The sequence below is a fragment of the Thermobia domestica genome, chromosome 1, assembly GCF_964235325.1.
Source record: "Thermobia domestica chromosome 1, izTheDome1.hap1.1, whole genome shotgun sequence".
Lineage (NCBI taxonomy): Eukaryota > Metazoa > Arthropoda > Insecta > Zygentoma > Lepismatidae > Thermobia > Thermobia domestica.
Window position 1 is genome coordinate 161799314 of NC_137454.1, and position 22462 is coordinate 161821775.

At 38.0% G+C, this 22462-nt stretch overlaps 1 protein-coding gene across 1 annotated transcript in view; it reads left to right on the forward strand.

Annotated features, from left to right (window-relative positions):
* LOC145670136 (NFX1-type zinc finger-containing protein 1-like) overlaps positions 1-22462 on the forward strand; it is a 242788-nt gene that overhangs the window by 15612 nt on the left and 204714 nt on the right. Inside the window, exon 3 of the mRNA XM_081738515.1 lies at positions 1420-1503. Within this exon, the coding sequence (XP_081594641.1) occupies positions 1420-1503 (84 nt within the window). The remainder of the gene's footprint in view (positions 1-1419; positions 1504-22462) is intronic.

Genomic DNA, 22462 nt, shown 5'->3' on the forward strand with positions numbered 1-22462 from the left:
CTCCAACCGGAAGTAGGCTCAAAGCTTGCAAACGGTGTGATATATTGAAAAAATAATCGAAAAAATCTCCACTTTATGATACCCCTTGCCGATTTTTATCAAGATATCCTTCACTTGTGTCTGTAAAGGGACATGTACACATGTTGTGAGGAATGACAAAGAGATAAAAGCCCATATGTGAATGATGTGCTTTGTAGAAAGCGCAGGTTCAGCTTGTCCTAACTAAAATGTGCTTGATTGACTATTTTGTCATATCAAACTTTAGTTATATTTGTAAAAATAAAATAAAGTAATTGATAAGCTGTATATTCTTCCATTGTCTTCCCAAAAATTGAGTATATCCTAATTTATTTATTTATTTCGGAAAACAGCAGGCAAATGCCTAATTACAGTTTTTCCATCATTGTATGATAATACACTTTAAAGTACATATATAATTACATAATAATAAATAGCAAAATACATGTTCTATACTTTAAAATAAATTTAGTACGATATGCAGCTCATTTATTTACATTAAAATTTTGTCTATAATTAAAAATGTCTATCTATAGGTGCCCTTGTGACATCTTATCATACAATTAAAACATTTGTAGACTAAGTATAAAATCCGTGTTAAGTGCCAAAACGAAAATATAGAGTAAACAGCCCACATGTTACTTCAGAACTGATGGGACATATAGGCACACTCTCTTCTGGGGTTATTTGAACTACTTCCACAGTGAATACTAGATAGCCTGTTTTTCACTGAGTATTGTTAGGCACATAGGCCACATTTTTACATTAAACGGAACTTTTCCCATTTTTGGCATTTAGCACGGATTTTATATTCACTCTACACTTTTATCACAGGCGATACATCCAATGCATTAATCCTTTTCGCTGAGAGATGGAATATGCCATTGTAGGGTCTCGTTCTATGTGGGGGTGTGAAGTTTGATTTTTGATAACAAATATCCCGAATCTATTGCACTATGAATTATTTTTTGAAAGGAAGTTAAAATGAAATGAGTTCTCGTGCTTTCAAGTGATTGTAATGAATACTTGCTTCTAAGATCTTTGTACTTCTCAAATTTTGGATATATATTCCTGTTTCTTTATGTCAAAGAGAGCACAAATTTATTTTCAATGTTTTCAATTTTGTTTATAAATTTCTTACTATTAGAATTCATATTTTCGCTGCATATTGCATCTTAGACCTTATATAGGCAGTGTTTTGAGGACATTAGTGTTAGAATAAAAACCATAGGCCTCTGTGTTTCAAGTTTATTTTCATACGGATACGTTTCTTTACATTTTCAGTAAATGTTGTTATTCTGTATATTTATTTACGTGTAAATTAATAATTTTAATGATTTGCATAATGCAGTATCCATATTGAAAACAATTATTGTTCACCATAGTTAACCTTTATTTCAGTAATAGTGATGGAAGCTGCTCAGATATTGGAATCACATCTCATAGCGTGCCTAAATTCTCATGTTCAACATATGATTTTAATAGGTAAGTCCTATCGTGTATAAATAGATAATACTGAAGTTAAATTGTCTTTGCACATAAGGTAATTTGGGGCAGTCCCGGCACGTTAAGCATATATTCATTCCTACAAAATATATTTATGACGCGATCATGTTGTTGTTAAGATATATGATACGTTGAGCACTCCTTTATATTTTGATAGTAGTTCTATACCGTTAATATAGTTTCCATAGATGTAAGAGAGACCTAAATACAACTCTACATCCTGCCGTGTTTCCCCAAACTTGTTGGGGAATTCCGTCACGCACTATGGGGAACTCCGGCACCAACAATAAAACGACACTAGTTGAAGGTGCAAAAGAAACAAAATATATGTATTGCATAAAGTGATTATACAAGTGTAATGAATACAAATCAAGGCATATGATGTGCAACAGCAATCATTGTTGCATAATTTTAGGATAAAATGAAAATAGCAATAACAAATGAAATATAGCAGTTTCTAATGTGAGTCTATAGACAGGCTTGCTAGCTTACTGACAATTGTGGCAGACGAACTGTGGATTACAACCATCTATCACACATTTCTCATGAAACCAGTAATAACATTTCGTGCACTGCACCCATTGCCCTCCTCGAAAGCTGGAATAGTACCATTGATGACACTCTCCACAATAATCCTTCTCTTCCTCACTGGATTTTGTCTGAGATTCCGCACGATTTAACTTTCGCCTACAGCCATTACGAATAACAACTGTCTTCTTAGACCCACATGCTTTCTGGCGAGGTGCTGGCTTTTGTCGCAGCTCTTGAATATATTGAAGAGATGTCAAGACTCTTGCTCCTGCTGCGATTCCTCGATGCATTCTGGAAGTTCGAACACGTTTCTTGGGTGTTGGAGCTAATGCTTGAAAAGATGTGCCAGAGTCTTGATCAGCAGAACTTGGAAGCGATCTTTTCTTGTTTGGTGATGTACACCTATTGTTGTCATGTGGTAGGCATAATATTGTACTGCTGTTGTTATGTTGTGATGTTGAACCAGAGTTGGAGACAGTAGCATGATGGTCAGGTAAATCCAAGTTTGCACTACATGATGCAGGCTGGGGTTCTTCACCACTAACAGAAGGAGTATTTATAGTGGCGCTGTAATGAGGTAGTGATGGCTGGAACGCACTGTCTGGAATTTTGTGGGGATCTATGGGAAATATTCCACATGCTTCAAACCCATTAACGGCATTAGCAAGTGTAGCAGCCCTTACCCATGCTCTCCTAAGAAGAGTTCCGAAAACACATTTTGTGATGAATAAGTTTAATCCTGCATTTGTACGCAACCACATACGGCATTCTTCATTGTAAAATTGCTTTAGAGGTTTGAAAAAAGAGACATCTAGAGGTTGAAGCTTATGCGTTCCATGAGGAGGTAAGCACAGAAGGTTGATATTCAATTCGCAGGCTCTTTCCAGCACCTTGAAATCCTTAGAATGTGACCCGTATCCATCAAGAATCAAAAGAATTTCACCTTGAGGTTTGTACTTTGCAAGATGTTCCAAGAATTTTGCAAAAACTGTAGTTGTCATATACCCAGAATCGGACATTTCAACCACTGCTCCTGGAGGCATTCCATTACTGAATTCGTTCTTTTTTCTTTGGCCCTTCATTACTACAAAAGGAGGAATAAAATTTCCAGAAGCATGTGCACAAGCCATTACAGTCACAGTCTCCCCTCTTTCTGCATTAGATTGACTGTACACGTCTTTCTTCCCTCTTTTGGACAACACTTTTCCTGGTTTAGATATTAATTGTAACCCCGTTTCATCACAATTAAACACATGTCCAGGCTTATCCCACAAATCGTATGTATCATAGCAATCTTCAAGAATTTTGTAAAACGCTTCAACTGTTTCTTTTGTAAGACCCCTAGCCCGAGCGAATGAGAGGTTTTCAGCTTTCCGCACACTAACAGATCTATGTCTCTTTAAAAACCCATAAACCCAATCATAACCAGCCATCTTTGTTTTTTTATTGAAGCGGTTTTTAATGTTGTTTCTTTCAGCGAAAGAAAATGCTAATCGACGTAGGTCTGTAACTGTGAGTCCAAATCCTACAGAATCTAATTTCAGAATCCTTTTCTCCAGTTCGTCTTCTTGGACTTTCGAAAAGGTTGAAATGCCACCAAATCTTTTATCCATGTCAGATCGCTTCAGTCGATCACTTAGAGTCATTCGTGGAACATCATACGCTCTGGCGGCAGCTGCAACTGGCATCCCTTGCATTACAGCTTCAACGGCTGCTTTCATATTTTCGAGGGACCAACTACATTTGTTTGTCGTACGAATGTAATTTCTAACCATTTTTTCCTGGAATGAGAAAATGTTTCTTATTTAGAACTCGCCTTCAAGTGTACACATTAATTTTAGCAGCACTAACTATAACACTCTGATATCACCAAGTGACGAAGTTGCCCCAAAGTCATGTGCCGGGATTGCCCCAAATGCTGTTAATATTAACGTACATTTTATTTGCAATTAGCAACACTGATTCTGGAGATTGGCGATATGCACCTGTTGTGCAATGACGCATAGAAGATTCCAGGCCATAGTTTTCTCATCTACTCGTTTTTAGCTTTATGATACAGATTAGCTACTGAAACATAAATCTTACATCAGTGTATATATTCTGAAAATTCACAGACAACTTACCTGCTTCTTCAATTTTTGTTTTCCTTATAAACGGACGTAGATGTCAGGAACTCACATTGCAAACAGCAACACACTCATGCAAATCACACTACACTAATGGCAAGTGCCAGTCTTGAAGCGTTGAAAGCCAGCTGTGTTGCAAGCTTAGAAGTGACGGAATTCCCCAAATGCCGGGACTACCCCAAATGACCTTACAAAGTTGTAGGTACGCTCATGATTGAACTAAATTGCATTAAATTAGTAGTAAGCTTAGCAGAACTCTCTTTTGCTGTGTTCAATTGCTAGTTGAGAAACATTTCTTTGAGATCGGTGTTTTATCGATATTGGTAGCGTGCATATTTAAACGTCGCTATAAATCTTAAATTGTTATTTCTAGTCTGCATAAGGAAAGTGATGACAACAGCGTTAGACTCGTAAACTTTGCAACATCCAAATACCTTATAGTGAAAAATACAAAAAAAATCTCACATCGCGATGTTCATAAATATACTTGGACCTCACCAGACGGAGAAACACATGGTCAAATTGATCACATTTCAGTAGATAGAAGACGACAATCTAGCATAACTAATGTTCAATCGTTTAGAGGAGCTGATTGTGATACCGATCACTACCTGGTAGCAGCGATAATAAGAGAGAAATTATCGTTGAATAAAGGAAATAATCAATGTCTAAAAACGGAGAGATTTAATTTAAAGAAATTAGAAGAGAGCCAGGTAAGAGAGAAATATCAGATTGAAATTTCGAATAGATTCTCGGTTTTAAAAGATTCGGAGTGCACTAGTGTTGAGGATACTTGGATTGAAATCAGATATAGTATTTTTTTTTTTAAATGTCAGCAAAAGAAAAACTGGGACACGCGGAAATACGTAGGAAGAAACCGTGGTTGGACCAGAAAGCAGAGAAGATAAAACGGGCAAAATTACGTTGGCTACAAAATCCGAATGAAATAACTACACACAGTTTCGTAGACATCAGGCGGCAAACTTCCAAAACGTTAAAACAAATAAACGCGATTTTTTGAAAGCTAAAATTAAGGAACTTGAAGATAATAGTAAAAATAAAAACATTCGGAACATGTATAAGATGATCAACGAATTTAAAAAAAGGGTATTAACCGCGTGCTTAAATATTAAAGAAAGCCGATTGCACAGTTCTCACTGATACAGATAGTATCTTAAATAGATGGAAAGATTTCTTTGACGATTTGCTTAACAAAGCCAAAAACAAATATGCGGGCAGAAAGAGAAATGCACACCGCAGAACGGATATGCCAGAACGTAACCGAATAGAAGTAGAAATCGCTATAAAGAAATTAAAGAAACACAAATCTCCGGGTGAAGACGAAATTCAGGCTGAGTTAATTTTAGCTGGAGGTGAAAAATTGTGAAAGAAGATACACAAAATTATTCTCCTTATCTGGAACAAGGAGGAATTGCCACAAGAGTGGAAAGAATCAATCATTGTTTCACTTCACAAGAAAGGCGACAAAACTGATTGTAATAATTATCGAGGCATTTATCTTCCGTCAACGTCCTATAAAATCCTCTCAAACATTCTATTAGAAAGATTGACCCCATACGCACATGAAATTATTTGAGATTATCAGTGCGGATTTAGACGAAATCGATCAACTTTCGATCAAATATTTACCATTCGACAAATTCTCGAAGAGAAGTGGGAATACAATACCCCAGTACATCAATTATTTATTGATCTTAGAAAGTCTTACGACTCGGTTAGGAGAGAAACATTGTACGACATTCGTACAGAATTTGGAATAGTGAAAAAGCTTATTTTTTCTGTTAGGTTAATATTAAGATATGTTTAAATGAATCCCAAAGTAAAGTCCGCCCCCGTAGGAAAATTTTTGTCCACGAGCTTTCACGTCGAGAATGGCTTAAAACAAGGAGATGCGTTATCGCCATTATTATTCAACTTTGTCCTGGAGTACGCTATAAGGAAAATTAAATATAGCAACCAGGGTCTAGAGCTGATTGGTATTCACCAGGTTTTGGAATATGCTGGTGATGTAAATTTAATAGGAGATGATAGGAGACCAATAGAAAGAAATCCATAGGTCTTATTAAATGCTTGCAGAGACATGGGTTTAGAAGTAAATGCAGAGAAAACTGAATACGTAGAAGTTCGTCGGGATCGTAATACGGCAAATCGTGGATGTGCTAAAATATCAAATAATACTTTTGACAAACTGGATACTTTTAAATATCTAGGAGCAATATTAACAGACGAAAACCATATTCAAAAAGAAATTAAATGTCGAATAAAAGCAGGGAATTCATGTTATTATTCAGTTCGAATTCTCTCGTCGTAGCGAATTCTATCGAGGAATTTGAAGCTTAAAATATATAAAACGATAATTATGCTTGTTGTTCTGTATGGTTGAGAAACATGGTCGCTTACTCTGAGGGAAGAACGTAGACTGAAAATATCTGAAAACAGGATCCTGAGACGAATATTTGGACCGAAGAGCGACGGGAATGGGGAAAGGTGGAAACTTCATAACGAAGAACTTCATAAACTTCATAATTTATACGGTGTACCAAACATTGTTAGGGTCATCAAATCTAGGAGGCTCAGGTGGGCAGGTGCTGTAGCCAGGATGGAAGAAAGTAGGGACGCTTTGAAAGTCGCAACTTTAAGACAAATCGGAAAACGATTCTTAGGAAGACTAAGGCACAGATGGAAGGACAATATTAAGATAGATCTCGCAGAAATAGGAATACAGAGTAGAAACTGGACCGAGTTGAGTTGATTTGATTTTGATTAAGTTGATTTTTAGTTTAACGTCTCTTTCAGCGGCGAGGCTATATGAGACGGGACCTACTGATTAACGTGTAATCCGAATCACATGAGCTCCCACCGAGAATCGAACCCAGGTCTTCTGTGCCAAAGGAACGTATGCTAACCGCTTAGCCACGAAGGAGCTCTGCAGTTGGCTAAGGATAAAAGTCAATGGAGAACTTCTGTGAACGCGGCATTGAACCTTTTTGTTTCATAGGCCATACAGTAAGTTAGTTAGTTATAAATCTTAAATGGAACCTGAGCTTTTTTGAACTAGAAATATATTATACGAGATAAGTGAATATTACAATAAGTTTTGTCTCATTATTTTGAGTTTCTTGCCTGATCCCTATATTATCCCTTTTCCGGGCCGTGGGAAGATAGCTTCCTAAAATCATAGTGTTAAAAGTGCGCATTTCCCACTTGGTTATCGTGCAGTAAGGCAGGTCAAAAATAACTATTTTGGAGAACAAATGCCTGCTTCTGCTGACGTGATTAGCACGCACGATAGTGCGCACCATCTGGCGTGTAAATAGTAAGCACTTTTTATTGATTTCTGTTTCCATACAATTCGATCCATACCCATTAGCATCGGGAGGGGAGGGCAAGAGGGGACATTTGCCCTCCCCTGGAAATTGAAATACCCCTAATGTTATGCAATTGGAGGCACTTTCGAGACAAAATTGCCTATTTTCAGGAGTTTGGCCCCCCCTGGAAAATGTTGTTGCCCTCCCCTGGAAAAAATCCTGACGGCGCCCAGGTCCATGCCATTAGCTTTCCATGTGCGTTTTTGTTTTCTGAAAAGAAGTTTACCTAAAATACCGAAAATAGTAATTTTGGTGATGTATCCAGGGACGGCGCCAAGGGATTCAGGGGGCAAGTGGCCCCAGATCTTCCCTTGTCCTCCCTTGTGTACCCACAAAGTTTTATTATTTTAATTATTATTGCACATATTGTATTAATATTGCCCATTTTTTATATGTTTTGCTTGATTTACCCCCATTGTCTTCCCCCAGGGCCATCCCAACTCTGAGAACCTAGCGGCGAACCTGTTTGTTTCTGGCAATTCGTGGATGGCCAGCATGCAGTTTTCATGCAATGCAGCCATCATGCAATATAAAAGAATATTCATTCTTCTACTGTGGGAAAAAAAACGCTTTAAATTAGACTCGTGGGAAGAATACTTCCCATTCCATAATCTATGGGAAATACATAGAATAAATGGAATCCACCAAACATAATTGTTCATATTCGCCTGGTGGAGATCTTATTTTAATAGGCATAACACAGTATCATATCTACCAAAAAAAAAAAAAAAAAGGCCCGGAAAAGGGTTATTTAAATGTCATCCTGCTATGAACGTTATACAAGAAATTCAAGAGCTCTGAAATTACTGTGAAAATGATTGTGATATTGTTATTAGTATTCGCTACGTTACATCAGCTGACTTACGCTTCTTTCACATTGAGGCTGCGATTTGCCGTCGCCGCGCGCGGCAGTTTGCCGCGTGAGAAGTGTACCCTTTTATATTACGCGGTATTTTGCCGCGAATGAAAAATATGCGAGCAGGATTGCTGTGCAACTGAAGAAACAAAACCCCTTGTGATTCTTGTCGTGTTGTGGTGGTTGCAATGGAGAGACGCAAAAAGTGTCTTCTACTCGCCTTGTTAGAACAGACAGAAAGAAAGAAACCGTAAAAAGAATCTCTTGTTAGCTTATAGGCTCACTGGTGACACACTGATCTTACTTTTTACATTAAAACCTATTGCAGTGTATAGTAGTAGGTCTGGTAATACGAGAAACAGACTTGGTGTATGGAATTGTGAGAGCAACGTGTCTCACACGGCTCTAGATAAAGTGGTAAAAATAGGTCGTGCCTTCCACATTACCCAAAAGTGTAATATATTATTTAAGTCACCAAAAAGGAGGCGAGACAACACTCAACGTGGAGTAAAAGAACAACAAAGCATGCAGAAGTTACCAGCTGCTATACTGAACTCGTTACTAACTTAAGCGTTCGCATTTTCCGGGAAAAATCCGGGCACAATCGGGTAAAATTTGCGTGGTGACATGATGTCAAGCGGCCACTAAGCCTATTCCGGATGGCGATCTATCTGGGGCCACATGAGACCAACGTGTCACCGCAAGAAAGTATCAATACTACATAGTACCCATACTACAGAATTACCTAAAATGACTAAATTATTACTTAGAAGGACACACAGAAACCAAAAATAAAGATAACATATTTTGGTAACAGGGAATGTTTTTCTTGAGATATAGGTGACACTTAACCTGTTAAGTTCGGTTTGTATACGTGAAATTCTTGTATCTGGCACACTGTGTAGAAAGTTTAATCTCAAAACTGGAGACAATAAAAATAAAGTATATGCCTATTGTAAGTCTGAATTTAGAATTTTGTGCTCCGTAGTTGTGAATTATATTTCACAATCGAGTTTCCAATTTTAAAATTGAAAAAATAAATCCTGTTAAAGTAATCCTGATCGATATACTTGTATTACCTAACAAGTCTCTAACCTAACAAGTAGGAATCAACACAAGTACATCATAATTAGAAAGTTATTTGAGCACTAAAAACATGGAAAATAGGAAAGCAAATAGCCGAGTATAATTTAAGAAATAGCACTAGAATCTGATACAAAATAGCGAAGATGAACATTCAATATATTTACAAAAACTAAAATTCAATCATGCAAAGTGTCCAAATAATCTGTAGAGAGTATATTATTTATTTTATTTTATTTTTATAAACGTAGGGAAGTAAAATTCCTTATATGCATATTTAATAAGTAAACTATTTACAGCATTTAGGAGTCTGTAAGTTTTCCAGTACTTTATCGGTACATACAACAGTCCAAACTTCCACAGCACTTTACACATAGCAATAATAAAAAAAAAGGACTGTTTCAAGTGAATATAATAGGTAACTAGCCTTTGGCTAGCTGGGGGCTCTACCCCCAGACTTTGCACTTACTCGGCCTACGGCTTCACACCTTTTAAACCTACAATTCTACTGAGTTTCAAGTTTCTTTTCCTATTTCAACTATCTAAAAGATAGGATTTTGTACGATTCTTCAACCCTCTTCAGACTCCTTAAAAACTAAAAATATTCACCTTTTTTTTTTTGGGGGGGGGGGTTAGTTTCGAAAGTCTACAATCATGCCAACTTTCATCATTCTAATTCTGCCGGAAGTGCTTAAACATTTTGGGGGTATAGATGATGTCTCACATAAATAGCATGGGAAATATTTTCAGTTCCCTAGAAAACCACTCTACAATTGGACATTTTTATATTTGGTGATTTACTTAGGTAACGCTAAGGAAAACGTACAAGCATACCGAATTTCAAGTTTGTGTTCCAATTCCAAGTACCTAAAGTATGAGATATTCCAAAAAAAAAAAAAAAAAAAAGGCCCGTTTAAATAACATGGGAAATTTCTTCATCCCACTTTAGACCCCTTAAAAATTACAAGTATTTACTTTTGGCAATTTTCCTGTGGGTTAGTCCCGAATAGCTATAATCATGCCAAATTTAATCGTTGTAGCCCTACAGGAAGTGCTCAATAATTTTAGGGTGTAGAAGATGTCCCATGCAGAACATAACATGAGGAAGATTTCTCAGTTCCCCATAAAACCACTCTAAAGTTCGAAATTTTTATTTTTTGTATTTTGTTAAATAATCCTATGGAAAATGAACTTTAAAGGTCTATAGCTCCAAATCTACCGTAGCGGGTGAAGACTTCATTTAGGAACTAATATGTGCGCTATTGAAAAGTACATGTTTGAGAACCCTTAGGTACTCACGCAACAATTTTTATAGATAATGTTTGGCTACGGGCATATAATTTGAAGTACTCACAAACTACCTCTATAAAAATTATTGCGGAAGTACCGCAGCATTCTGAAACTTGGATATTTGGATAGAGCACATACTGGTTCCTAACTGAAATCTTGACCTGACTAGGGTAAATCCTATAGTTTTGGAACTATGGACATTTAAAGTTCATTTTTTTATGTTTTCGGCAGCCTATAACACAAAGAAAGTATTTGTGCACCCAGGTTGGTCTATACTTTTTGTCTTATCTTGGTGTCAGGAATCACCTCCCAAACGTTGTGGGTGTTGTTTTAAAACACCAAGAAGGTTCTGTCGCTTTTTCACCCACCACATTTGAACATCGATATGTCATTTAAGATGTACCTGGGGAGATCAAAAATAGTCCCCATCAGCATCGGCGATCTTCTGCCAACATTCTGGAACACCATAGATTCCATCGCAGTAGAACTTGGTGGGCTGTGAACCGAAGAAGGTATCAAGTGCATTTTGTACCTCTACTAGGGATATGAAGTGGCGTCTTTTAAGGTGATTGTCCAATGAATAGAGCAGGTGATAATTGGACGGTACAATGTCCGGAAAGTATGGCGGATGCAATAGTGTTTCTCATCCAAGGCGTAGAATGGTGTCCCGCATCATCTTAACCGCGTGGGGCTTAACGTAGTCATGTAACAGGGAAACCCCTTTGCGATTCAGCAGTACTGGCCCCAGAGTTTTGAGTTTTCCTTGAACGCGGCTCAACTGCTGACAGTACACAATTTCATTGATGCTCCGACTAGCTGGTAGCAGTTTCCGATGCATGATGTTGCAAGCAGTCCACCAAACACACAGAAGGACCTTCTTCTGGTGCAGTGCTGGTTTCGGCTGTTTTGGAACCGGTTCATGGGATGCTAACCAATGATGATGGCGCCGTGGAGCTTCGTACAGGACCCACGTCTCATCACATGTCAACACCCTGTCCAGAAATGGCTCCTTCCTCAGACGAGACAGCAAAGAAACCCAGGTGTCTGCTCGCGTTGCCTTCTTGTCCGGAGTCAAATCATGTGGTACCCATTGACCCAACTTGTAGTGCGTCCCAAGTTGATGAAGTTGCTGCCGAATGGTGTCTCCACTCATACTGAATTGTACTCCCAGTTCTTCACATGTCTGGCCATTATTCGTCTCAATTGTGGATTGAAGATCTTTATTTTGTACATGTGTTGGTCTTTCGGCACGTAGTGCGTCTTCGAGTGTTTCGTCACCATCCTTAAACTTGTTAAAACACCGCTGCACTTTCCGCATAGTCACGACATCCTCACCAAAGGCGTGGCATATCGTAAGCTCCGTTACAGCGGCGTTTGACCCCAGTTTGAACTCGTACAGCATACACACCCTTTATGACGCTCTGTGGATGTCCCATGTTCACTCTGTCCTTACGCAAGTTCATGGTCTAACTGAACTGCTAGAACCTCCACAAAAAGCGACAGAACTTTCTTGGTTACCTTTATAGTTAGGAAATATCAAATTTCAAATTTAATTTAGTAGTGTACATTTGGTAAATCCGTTAAAAGGAATCAATAATTGCGGTTCCATGATAAAAAGTCATTGTTTTGAAGTTGTCATTTGATAAATTATGTTTCGATAATACAAGGAAATTCGCCGTGATCGTAATAGTGCAAATTATGGATGTGTCAAATAATACTTTCGACAAAGTTAATACTTTCAAACAGGTATAAAAGTTACGGGGAACGCGGGAGGTCGTCATCCCTCCACTTCCGTAAAATATCTATGGCGTCCTCACACTTCCAAAAAAAAAAAAAAAAAAAAAAAAAATTACAATGGGCAAAGATAAGCATTTGAGACGGTGTAAAGTCATGCGTCCCTCTACCTTTTCAGATCCACTTTTACCCCTGCTTTCAAATGTCTAGGATCAATGTTAACAGACAAAACCATATTCACGAAGAAACTAAATGTCGACTGAGAGCGGAGAATTTGTGTTACTAGTCAATTTAAAATCTTTTGTCCTTGCGAATTCTGTCGAGAAAAGATCCCGCACAATCCTTATGGAAATTAGTTTTTGGTGGAGTTGCTTGAATGTGTGATATGTTTGTAGATATTGTGATAGTGAGAAAAAGTCATTTTTTGAAAACAGCAGAAGATAGACCCCTAATGATATTCTGGATTTCGGTGGAAAAGACTGAAACCGTGATATGTTGTAGACCCTGTCATCGTGAGAAAAAGTCTCAATGGGTAGAACCATCAATCACTGACCGTTTGGCCACTACAAAGTCACTTTTTTAAAAAAACAGTCGAAGATAATGATATTCAGGATTTCAATGAAAAAGACTGAAACTATTACATGTTGTAGAAGTTGAGAGACTTCATAAATTTCAATAGGTACAACCACCACTCACACCGCTTGCCCACTACAGGGTCACTTTTTCGAAAACAGCCGAAGATAATGATATTCCTGATTTCGGTGGAAAAAACTGAAACCGTGATATGTTGTAGATCTTGTCATCGTGAAAAAGGGTCGTTATTGGCACAACCACCAATCATTGATCGTTTGACCACTACGAGGCCACTTTAAAAAAAAAACTAGCAGAAGGTTACGATATTTTGGGTTTTGATGGATTGCTTGAAACTATGATATGTTGTAGATATTGTGATCCTGAGAAGAAGTCGTAATGGGCACAACCACTAATCACGGACACTTTGGCCACAACGAGGCCACTTTTTTCGTGTAATCTACAATATATCACGATTTCAAGCAATTCCACCGAAGTACTGACTATCGTTACCTTTTGCTGTTTTCAAAGAAATGGCCTAGTAATGGCCAAACGGTCAGAGTTTGGTGATTTTGCTAATTGAACCTTTTTTTCTGATGACAGAATCTACAAACATATCACTGTTTCAATCTTTTCCACCGAAATACATAATATCATTATCTATGAATGTTTCAAAAAAAAAAAAAAGAAAAAAAAAAAGAAAAAAAAAGTGGCCTTGTAATTGCCAAACTGTCAGTAATTTGTACCTGCTCCCATTACGACTATCTCTTAGGATCACAATATCTGCAACATATTCCCGTTTCAAGCAATTCCATAGAAACGCAGAATATCGCTACCTTCTGCTTTTTAAAACAATGGCCTTGCAGTAGCCAAGTGGTCAGTGATTGGTGATTGTGACAATTGAGACTTTTTCTCACGATGATAGGGTCTACAACATATCACGGTTTCAGTCTTTTCCATCGAAATCCAGAATATCATTAGGGGTCTATCTTCTGCTCTTTTCAAAAGTGTGGCTTCATAGTGGCCAAAGGTCAGTGATTGGTGGTTGTGCCCATTACGACTTTTTCTCAGGATCAAAATATCTACAACATATCACTGTTTCAAGCAATTTCACCGAAATCTAATTTCCATAAGGATTGGGCGGGGTCATTTGAAGCTTAAAATATATGGAACGATAATAATCATGCCTGTCGTGCAGTATGGTTGCGAAACATGGTCGCTTACTCTGAGGGACAAACGCAAAGTGAAAGTATTTGAGAATAGGATACTGAGGCGAATGTTTGGATGGGAATGGCGAAAACTTCATAATGAAGAACTGCGTATATAATACCTTTTACCAAACATTGTTAGGGTCATCAAGTTTAGGAGGCTTAGGTGGGCAGCTCTTGTAGCCAGAATGAAAGAAAGTAGATACGCTTTCTAAATTTTAACTAGAAATCCAATCGGAAAACGACCATTAGGAAGAACTAGGCGCAGATGGGAAGACAATGTAAAAATAAAGATACAAAGTAGAAACTGGATCCAGTTGGCTAAGGACAGAAGGCAATGGAGAGCTTTTGTAAAGGAGGCATTGAACTTTCGGCTTCCATAGGCCATAGAGTTAGTTAATTCCGATAATACAAATTTTGTAGAAGCCAAAGCGATCTTCTTATTGCCATTGAGATAGACTAGGCATATTTAAAACACTCAAAAGTATTTGGATCAGATTAACTTGGTATCTCTTCACATCTCAGCACCTGACCAGTTGTTTTTAGTTTATGTAAGTTCAAATCAAATCAAAGTCAAAAACCTTTTTATTAGCACAAAGCTGCTAACATTTCTAAGGGTGATACTTACATGTATCAAGGTGGAGCTTGACTTCGATAGTATCTGTAATTTTTAAATGTCTTGGAACCGACAGAAACTTTTATTAGAACAAGGAATTATCCATTGAAGTCTGCTTTTGAAGAAAATGCAAGTACCCTGTAATAAGCAATATTCGGCATCTAAACAATAAAGTATAAAGCGAAACACAGTAGACTTTCAAAGAAAACACGTTGCTTCTTTAGACACTATAGAAGATACTCCTACCCCAGCACCTCGGAAACTATCTACCAATATCTTAATATACAGTATGTCGCTAAATTCGTTGTACAAAACCAGAGGAGCGATTCCTGAGAGCAAAACAAACAAAAAAAGTTCTGATAAACATAGAGCAAAAATCGCATCGTTTACGTGTTATAAGCTGCCGAAAGCGTGGAAAACAAATTTTAGAGTTAAATATTGTACAAACTACTGAGCGTAGACGTGATGCTGCATGATATCGTCAAAGGATCCTTACCTGCTCTATTCGAATTTGTAGTTTTCAGATTTATACAATGGCGGCGCAAGGAATTCCCCAAAGGACGTTAGGGATTCCCGTAGTGATGAGCGCAAGCATGGGCGTCTCTGGCGGGGGGGAACGTGTCCCCCCAATATTTTGAAGTGACATAATCTAAAATTCCACTGAGATACTAGCAGTTAGATCATTTCCTTTGATGTCCCCCCAAATTTTACATGCCAGAGACGCCAATGAGCGCAAGAGTCTTGGTCTTGCAGTTTTTGCAAGAGTCTTGCATGCAAGACCAAGACCAAGACCAAGACCAAGACTAGGAATCCCGATGCAAGACCAAGACCAAGACCAAGACCATACCTGCAAGACCAAGACCAAGACTCTTGCGCAAGAGTCTTGCACAAGTACCGGCTCGGTGGTAGAGCAGTCACGTGTGGTTATACGGGTCCTTGGTTGGATTCTAGCTTGCGCCATGAGAACTTTTTGGTGGGCAAACACCGTGTGCGTGAGTTTTCTCGGGGTTTTGATGTTTTCTCCTACTTTCTTCATTCCACCATTTCATTCATTTGTCATGATTACCGTCTCCCTTAGCCTCGATGCATAATCGCGGGACGTTAAACTAGATATTTCGTTTCGTTTCAAAACATATTATTGGTGTTTTTCTTCCAAAACTAAAGAGAAATGCAGTATTGAACATTGATAATACCGTACACCATAGGTGTCGACTACATGGGTATGGCCTTGGCTCCGAGACTCCAGCATCCGTTGGAAATTTTTAATGTGTGCTCATAAAATTAATATCGGAATAACATTTTCATGACATTGACAAAAACTTAGTACATGTGACCGCAAGTTTGATTTCATGGGCGGATGATTACACGTTGAATAATTGTTTATCAATGTAACTTTTAGCCTCCTTAGGTCTACGACACATCCAGGATTGAGCGATATAACATTATACTACAATAATAAATGTATATTATAAAATTGAAAGTGGCTATTTTTGTGACTCCTAATCTCTTGAACCAAACGACCACTCTCGATCAAATTTTCAACACAGATGCAGTTTGGGCCTGGGAGTGTTTTTATCATTTCACTTTGGCGGTAAAACTTAGGGGAGGGGAAAGGTTGAGTTATAAAAGAATAAATAAAACTTAATAACTTGAACCAAACGAGCAATCTCGATCAAATTTTTAACATAGATGAGGTTCAAGCCTGGAATGTTATATGTCAGTTCACTTTGACGAAGCAACGTAGGGGAGGGGAAGGTGTACAAAAATCTATATGAATAAAAATAAAAGTTTGTGACAATAACTCTTGAACCGATCTCAATCAAATTTTTAACATGTATGTTTTTTTTCCTGGAAAGTTATATAAAACCTAATATATATATATATAAAACTTAATAACTCTTGAACCACCCGACCGAACTCGATCTCATTTTCAACATAGATGAGGATCGGACCTGAGATGATTTCTGTCATATCACTTTGACGTGAGGGAAGGGGGAGGGGAAAGATATTTAAAAGTGATCGAAAATGACCGATATTAAAGTGGAATCTATAGTTTTGGGGTTCGCTGAGATAAACAGTGACACTTCTGATGCTGTTTAAATCAAAATTCAGCCCCGTAGCTTGGCGGAGGGGAGGGGAGATATATAAAAATGATCGAAAATGACGAATACTAGTGTCGAATCCATAGTTTTCGAGGTCGCTGAGTTCAATACTGAGACTTCCTACTCCGTTTACGACCAAATTCAGCCTCGTAATTTGGAGGAGAGGGAGATACATAACAATGATCAAAAATGACCAAATAATAGTGCCGAATCCATAGTTTTCGGCGTCTCTGACACGAACAGTGACACTTGTGAAACCGTTTAAATCTAAATTCAGCCCCGCAACTTGGGGAGGAGGAGGGAGGAGAGAGAAACATAAAAATAATCGAAAATGACCGATATTAGAGAGCGCTTTACTAATAGTAAAAAAGTGATTGACTAACGAAATATATTATTATTGTTATTTTAGTTTAACCCAACGAAGTGGGTACTTGATGCTAGTAATCCATATTTACAATTGAGACTTCAAATAACTTGGAGTTTTGCCGTTATTTTGTATTTCTAATACAGGTCAACAATATTTATATAAATTGAGTTTACACAAAAGACCTAGACAGTTGAGTCGTTTTTCAGTTTTCACTCAAATTATTCTAAAATATTAAGAGGTTTGATTATAATAATTATTATTTTAATTTTCTCTCCCTCTTTTTTGGTCAATATTGCTAACATATCATCATAGCTTATCTGCCATTATTGGCAGGTTATTTGCTTCAACAGACAAGGTTCGACGTTTGGTGGTCCTCAGCTAGTCTCTTTGTCTTGACGTAGCAATTTTCTGTTTTAATACCTTCCTTCAATAGTCTGCTTCGCTCCCTCCTTCTCTTTACTTCCACGATACTCTCTAGCACGTCCCTCATAATACAGTTCCTCCTAAGCCAGTATCCTAACCAGTTCCTCTTCCTCTTAACAATATCTAAACTTCTTCTTTTTTGCCCCTACTGCTAATATTTCTAACATCTTCTCATTCGTTTCAGTTCAACACAGCTAGTTCTCTCCTTTTTTCTCCATGCCCATGTTTCGAAAGTCTGCAATTTTTTAATCGTTTTTGCGTAATGTGCCCCAAAACAAAGCTTCAATATTTAATTGGAAGTTTGTTTAATACAAGGATTAGCTAATCGTGGTTGAAAAGAAAAATCTGACGCCTTTAGAGTGTAAAAATTAATTTGCAATTCATGGTATTTCAACAATCTGTGCCGTCTGATTTTCTTTCATGCGCCTCAGGGATAGCCTCCCCAGTTTGGGAACCAGTGGAGTGTTGGATCTGTTAAAAAAATATAAACAGATTACGAAACGTTGTGATTTAGGCATATCTTATAAGTAGTAAAGCGTGGGCACCCACAAAAAAAAAAATAAAATAAAATAAAATAAAATAAAATAAAATAAAAAATAAAGGTCATCAGCTATGTTGTACACTATCATCATACTTACACGCCGTTAAATTATATTACATTTAGAAACATACATTGTATTTCCGTTACTACTGGTGCATTGTAGAGTTTATTATCCCTTATATCCATAGTAAAATTTACCTATGAAAAGCTTGAGATTTCTTAAATGCAAGACTTGGAAGACTTGCATGCAAGACCAAGACCAAGACTGGGTGTGCAAGATCAAGACCAAGACTGGGTGTGCAAGACCAAGACCAAGACCAAGACCATCCCGGTCTTGGTCTTGGTCTTGCATTTGCTCATCACTAGATTCCCGGCCATTTTATGACGTAAATTGAGTGAACAAGAGTATGTGAAGGACGTCTCACTGCCTGGAAATAACACTACGTGGCAGGTCAATACACATACACGCAGATGAAAGATGGCGGGTAATAATCTCTGTGCGTGGTTGCATACCTCCTCAGAAAGTACTATTAAAGACGTTGTACAAGAATTCACTGGAAACGTCACGTCGCTACAATGTAAAAATACGTACAACACAAGCTGATAGGTAACGGAAAATATGCAAATTCCGATTGCTTATCACCCATTATTTTAGTGGTATTGTAACGCTTTTGAGAACGTGTCTACTTTTACTACTACAGGAATTGAACAAGTACTACTATTTAAAGACAAATAAAGAACGCATAATAATAATAATAATAATAATAATAATAATAATAATAATAATAATAATAATAATAATAATACACATAACTTTACGTGCTGTAACAGGGGCCGACATTTCTGGTCCCAATAAGTATAACGCGATTGCGTACCGAAAAGAGTTGTAGGGAGCAAGGTACAGAGAAGAGTGTGTGTTTAAATGGAAAGAGGATGGTTGTCAGAACGGTCACTACAAAAGGTGTTCGAAATTTTGACCCACCACTTCAGTGCAAATGTTAGAGCAGCGGCGAAGGGACCGGTGGACGCGTTGAAACACTCCTAACGTTTCTCGAATTCTCCAGTGTACAGCAACAATTCGAGCAACGAAATCCTCCTCTGATTGCACAGGTGTCGCGTAGACAAGTAGTTTCATATAACCCCAGAAAAAGAAATCTAAGGGGTTAAGATCTGGTGAATCAGATGGTCAAGATACCTATCCTTCTCTGTTGATCCATTTGTTCAGAAAGGATGCGTTGAAACAATTTCGCACCTCCGCAGCGAAATGTGATGGATCACCGTTGTGCGTAAACCATATGTTTCGATGAACAGCTAGCGGCACAGTCTCTAATAGTTCAGGGAGAACTTCTTCCAAAATATGCGATACTCCCACTCGGTCAGGCGTTGTGGTAGTAGGTACGGTCCGATGAGATAATTATCAGCGATTTCTGTCCACACATTCACAGAACACCGTTCCTGATGGGCACGAGTTGACATTCCATGTGGGTATGCCTCAGATCACAAATGTTGATTGTGAGCGTTAAACAGCCTATCATGCATCTTTGAAGAGAACACGAGACATAAGCGGGGTGTATTAGCGTGCTGTTCGTGTAGCCACTGGACAAACTCCCGCATACGTGGATAGTCAGCTCCATGTAATACATGCACCCTTCGGACGTGGAAAGAGTACCTCTGATTTTCGTGAAGGACGTTCCACACCTGTCGATGATCGGCGTGTGCAAGTTACAGTTACTACCCGTGTGCAAGTGGGCGGGTTTCTCTGAACTCGAAGAAGAACCTCTTCTTCAAAAACACAGTCCGTACGGTTCTGTTTCATACAGTGTTTAGTCCTAACTTGTTTATTTAAATTATTTAGTTTTGTTTAAAGGTGTTTGTTCAATGTAAATTGTTAGTTATAGAAGAAGAAGAAGCAAGGATAGTTGCTTGTTGAAACTGTGCATAGCAGCAGTGTGTGAGTGAGCGCGTAGCCTATAGCTGCATCATTGTAGTGTTCAATGTGCATTTTATTTTAACTCGGGAATTGTAAGAAATATTAACAATATTATTAAATCGAACTATTACAGAACGAACCAGCGTTTGTGTAATACAGTCCATCATAAAGATTTGGTCCTCCGGGCCGGATGTTAATACGTGTTTATGTGCTTTATGTGACCTACGTGCTATAAGACTTGTGTGTTAACAAGAAAGAAAAAACTGTGTGGGCGACAATGGAAGCTTACAATTCCCGAAAGCGTGTTTTAAAAGGAAAGGTCACTCGGGCTGAAAACTGCATAAACAATATCACAGAACAGGAAGATATTAGTGTAGTTCAAGTCTACAAAAACAAAGTGAGTGAACTGTCACGTGAAACAAATGAGCTTTTGTTTCTAGCCAGCAACTTGTGTGCCGAAGAAGAAATTTATTTGGTGCAAGAAGAAGAGCTTGCTGCTATTGAAGATAGACTTACAAAGCTTAACGTGAAATTAGTGGAAGTGCAGGGTAAAATATCTCACGCTTCTTCTAGTGATGTGAATAATCAAAAAAACACAACAGAAATTCGACTTCCAAAATTGCAGTTGCCATGCTTTAGCGGGAACTTAAATGATTGGCTTTCGTTTCGTGATTTGTTTATCGCAGCAGTGCATAATAATGAAACATTGACGGGTGCACAAAAACTTCAGTACTTAAAAACTAGTCTGGAAGGTGAAGCAGCAACACTTATTCAATCTATACAAATAACTGACGATAACTATAAAGAAGCTTGGGACCTGTTAAATTTAAGGTATCAAAATAAACGAGAATTAGTCACGTCTATCTTGCGGCGGTTTGTAAGTCAAGGTCAAGTGCAGCAAGAATCAGCTGGCGCGTTGCGTCGGTTGTTGGATACAAGTGTTGAGTGTGTGCGATCGTTATCAGTGTTGGACATAAAAGTAAACGAATGGGATCCTTTGCTTATATTTCATATAACAGAGAAGCTAGACAGTGAAACAAAAAGACAGTGGGAACTTTCATTGTCAGACAGTGAACTACCAACATTTGACCGATTGGTGAAATTGATAGATCATAGGTGTCGCGCATTAGCAAGTAGCACTTCCAATGCAAAATCAACCCCACCCAGTGAGCCAAACAAGAGTAATAAAAAATCAACAATAGCGCACCATACTTCAGCTCAATTTTCGTGTTGCCAGTGCAAAAGCAAAAATCATCCTTTGCATAAATGTGATGACTTTCTTTCGCTGTCAGTTGACGAACGTCATTCTTTAGTGAAAAACAAAGCATTATGCTTTAATTGCTTACAATCTAATCATAAACTGTCCAGTTGCAAATCAGCATCGTGTCGTGAGTGTGGCAAACGTCACCATACTTTACTTCATTTTCCAAATAAACAGAACTCAGGTGTTTCAGTGGGGACTCATTTTTTAAGTGAAACTAATGTGCAACATGCAGTGTTATTACAAACTGCAGTAGTGATGGTGAAGGATTCATATGGTAATTTACAACCTGTGAGAGCCTTGTTAGATTCAGCCAGTGAAAAAAGCTTCGTGTCAGAAAACTGCATACAACGACTCGGTTTACAAAAACAACCGGTTTATGTACATGTTTCGGGACTGAGTTCCAGTAATGTTGCTCGGGCAAAAGGTGTTGTTAATATTGTGTTTACATCAAGTTATGATGTTAAATCAGAATTTTCTATAGAAGCGTTAGTGTTGCCAAAGGTAACAGGTATGCTACCAAAACGGTATATTCATAAAAGCAAGCAGTGGTCGCATGTTAACAAGTTAACATTAGCAGATCCGAATTTTAATGTTCCTGACAGAATCGATCTGTTATTGGGTGCAGATATTTACCCTCAATTTCTATTGGCGGGTGTGTGTAGTGGTGTTAATGGTTCTCCCGTAGCAGTGAATACCAAATTAAGATGGGTGTTGTTTGGTTCTATTGGCGACTACGAAATGCGACGTAAAGAATTCACAGCGTCAACATATCATATCCAGTGCAACAGTGAAAGAATTTTGCAACAATTTTGGGAATTGGAAGATATTCCTACACAAAATATAATGTCGTCAGAAGAAAAGCAGTGTGAAATTTATTTCGAGAAGACCCATCAAAGAGATGAGACAGG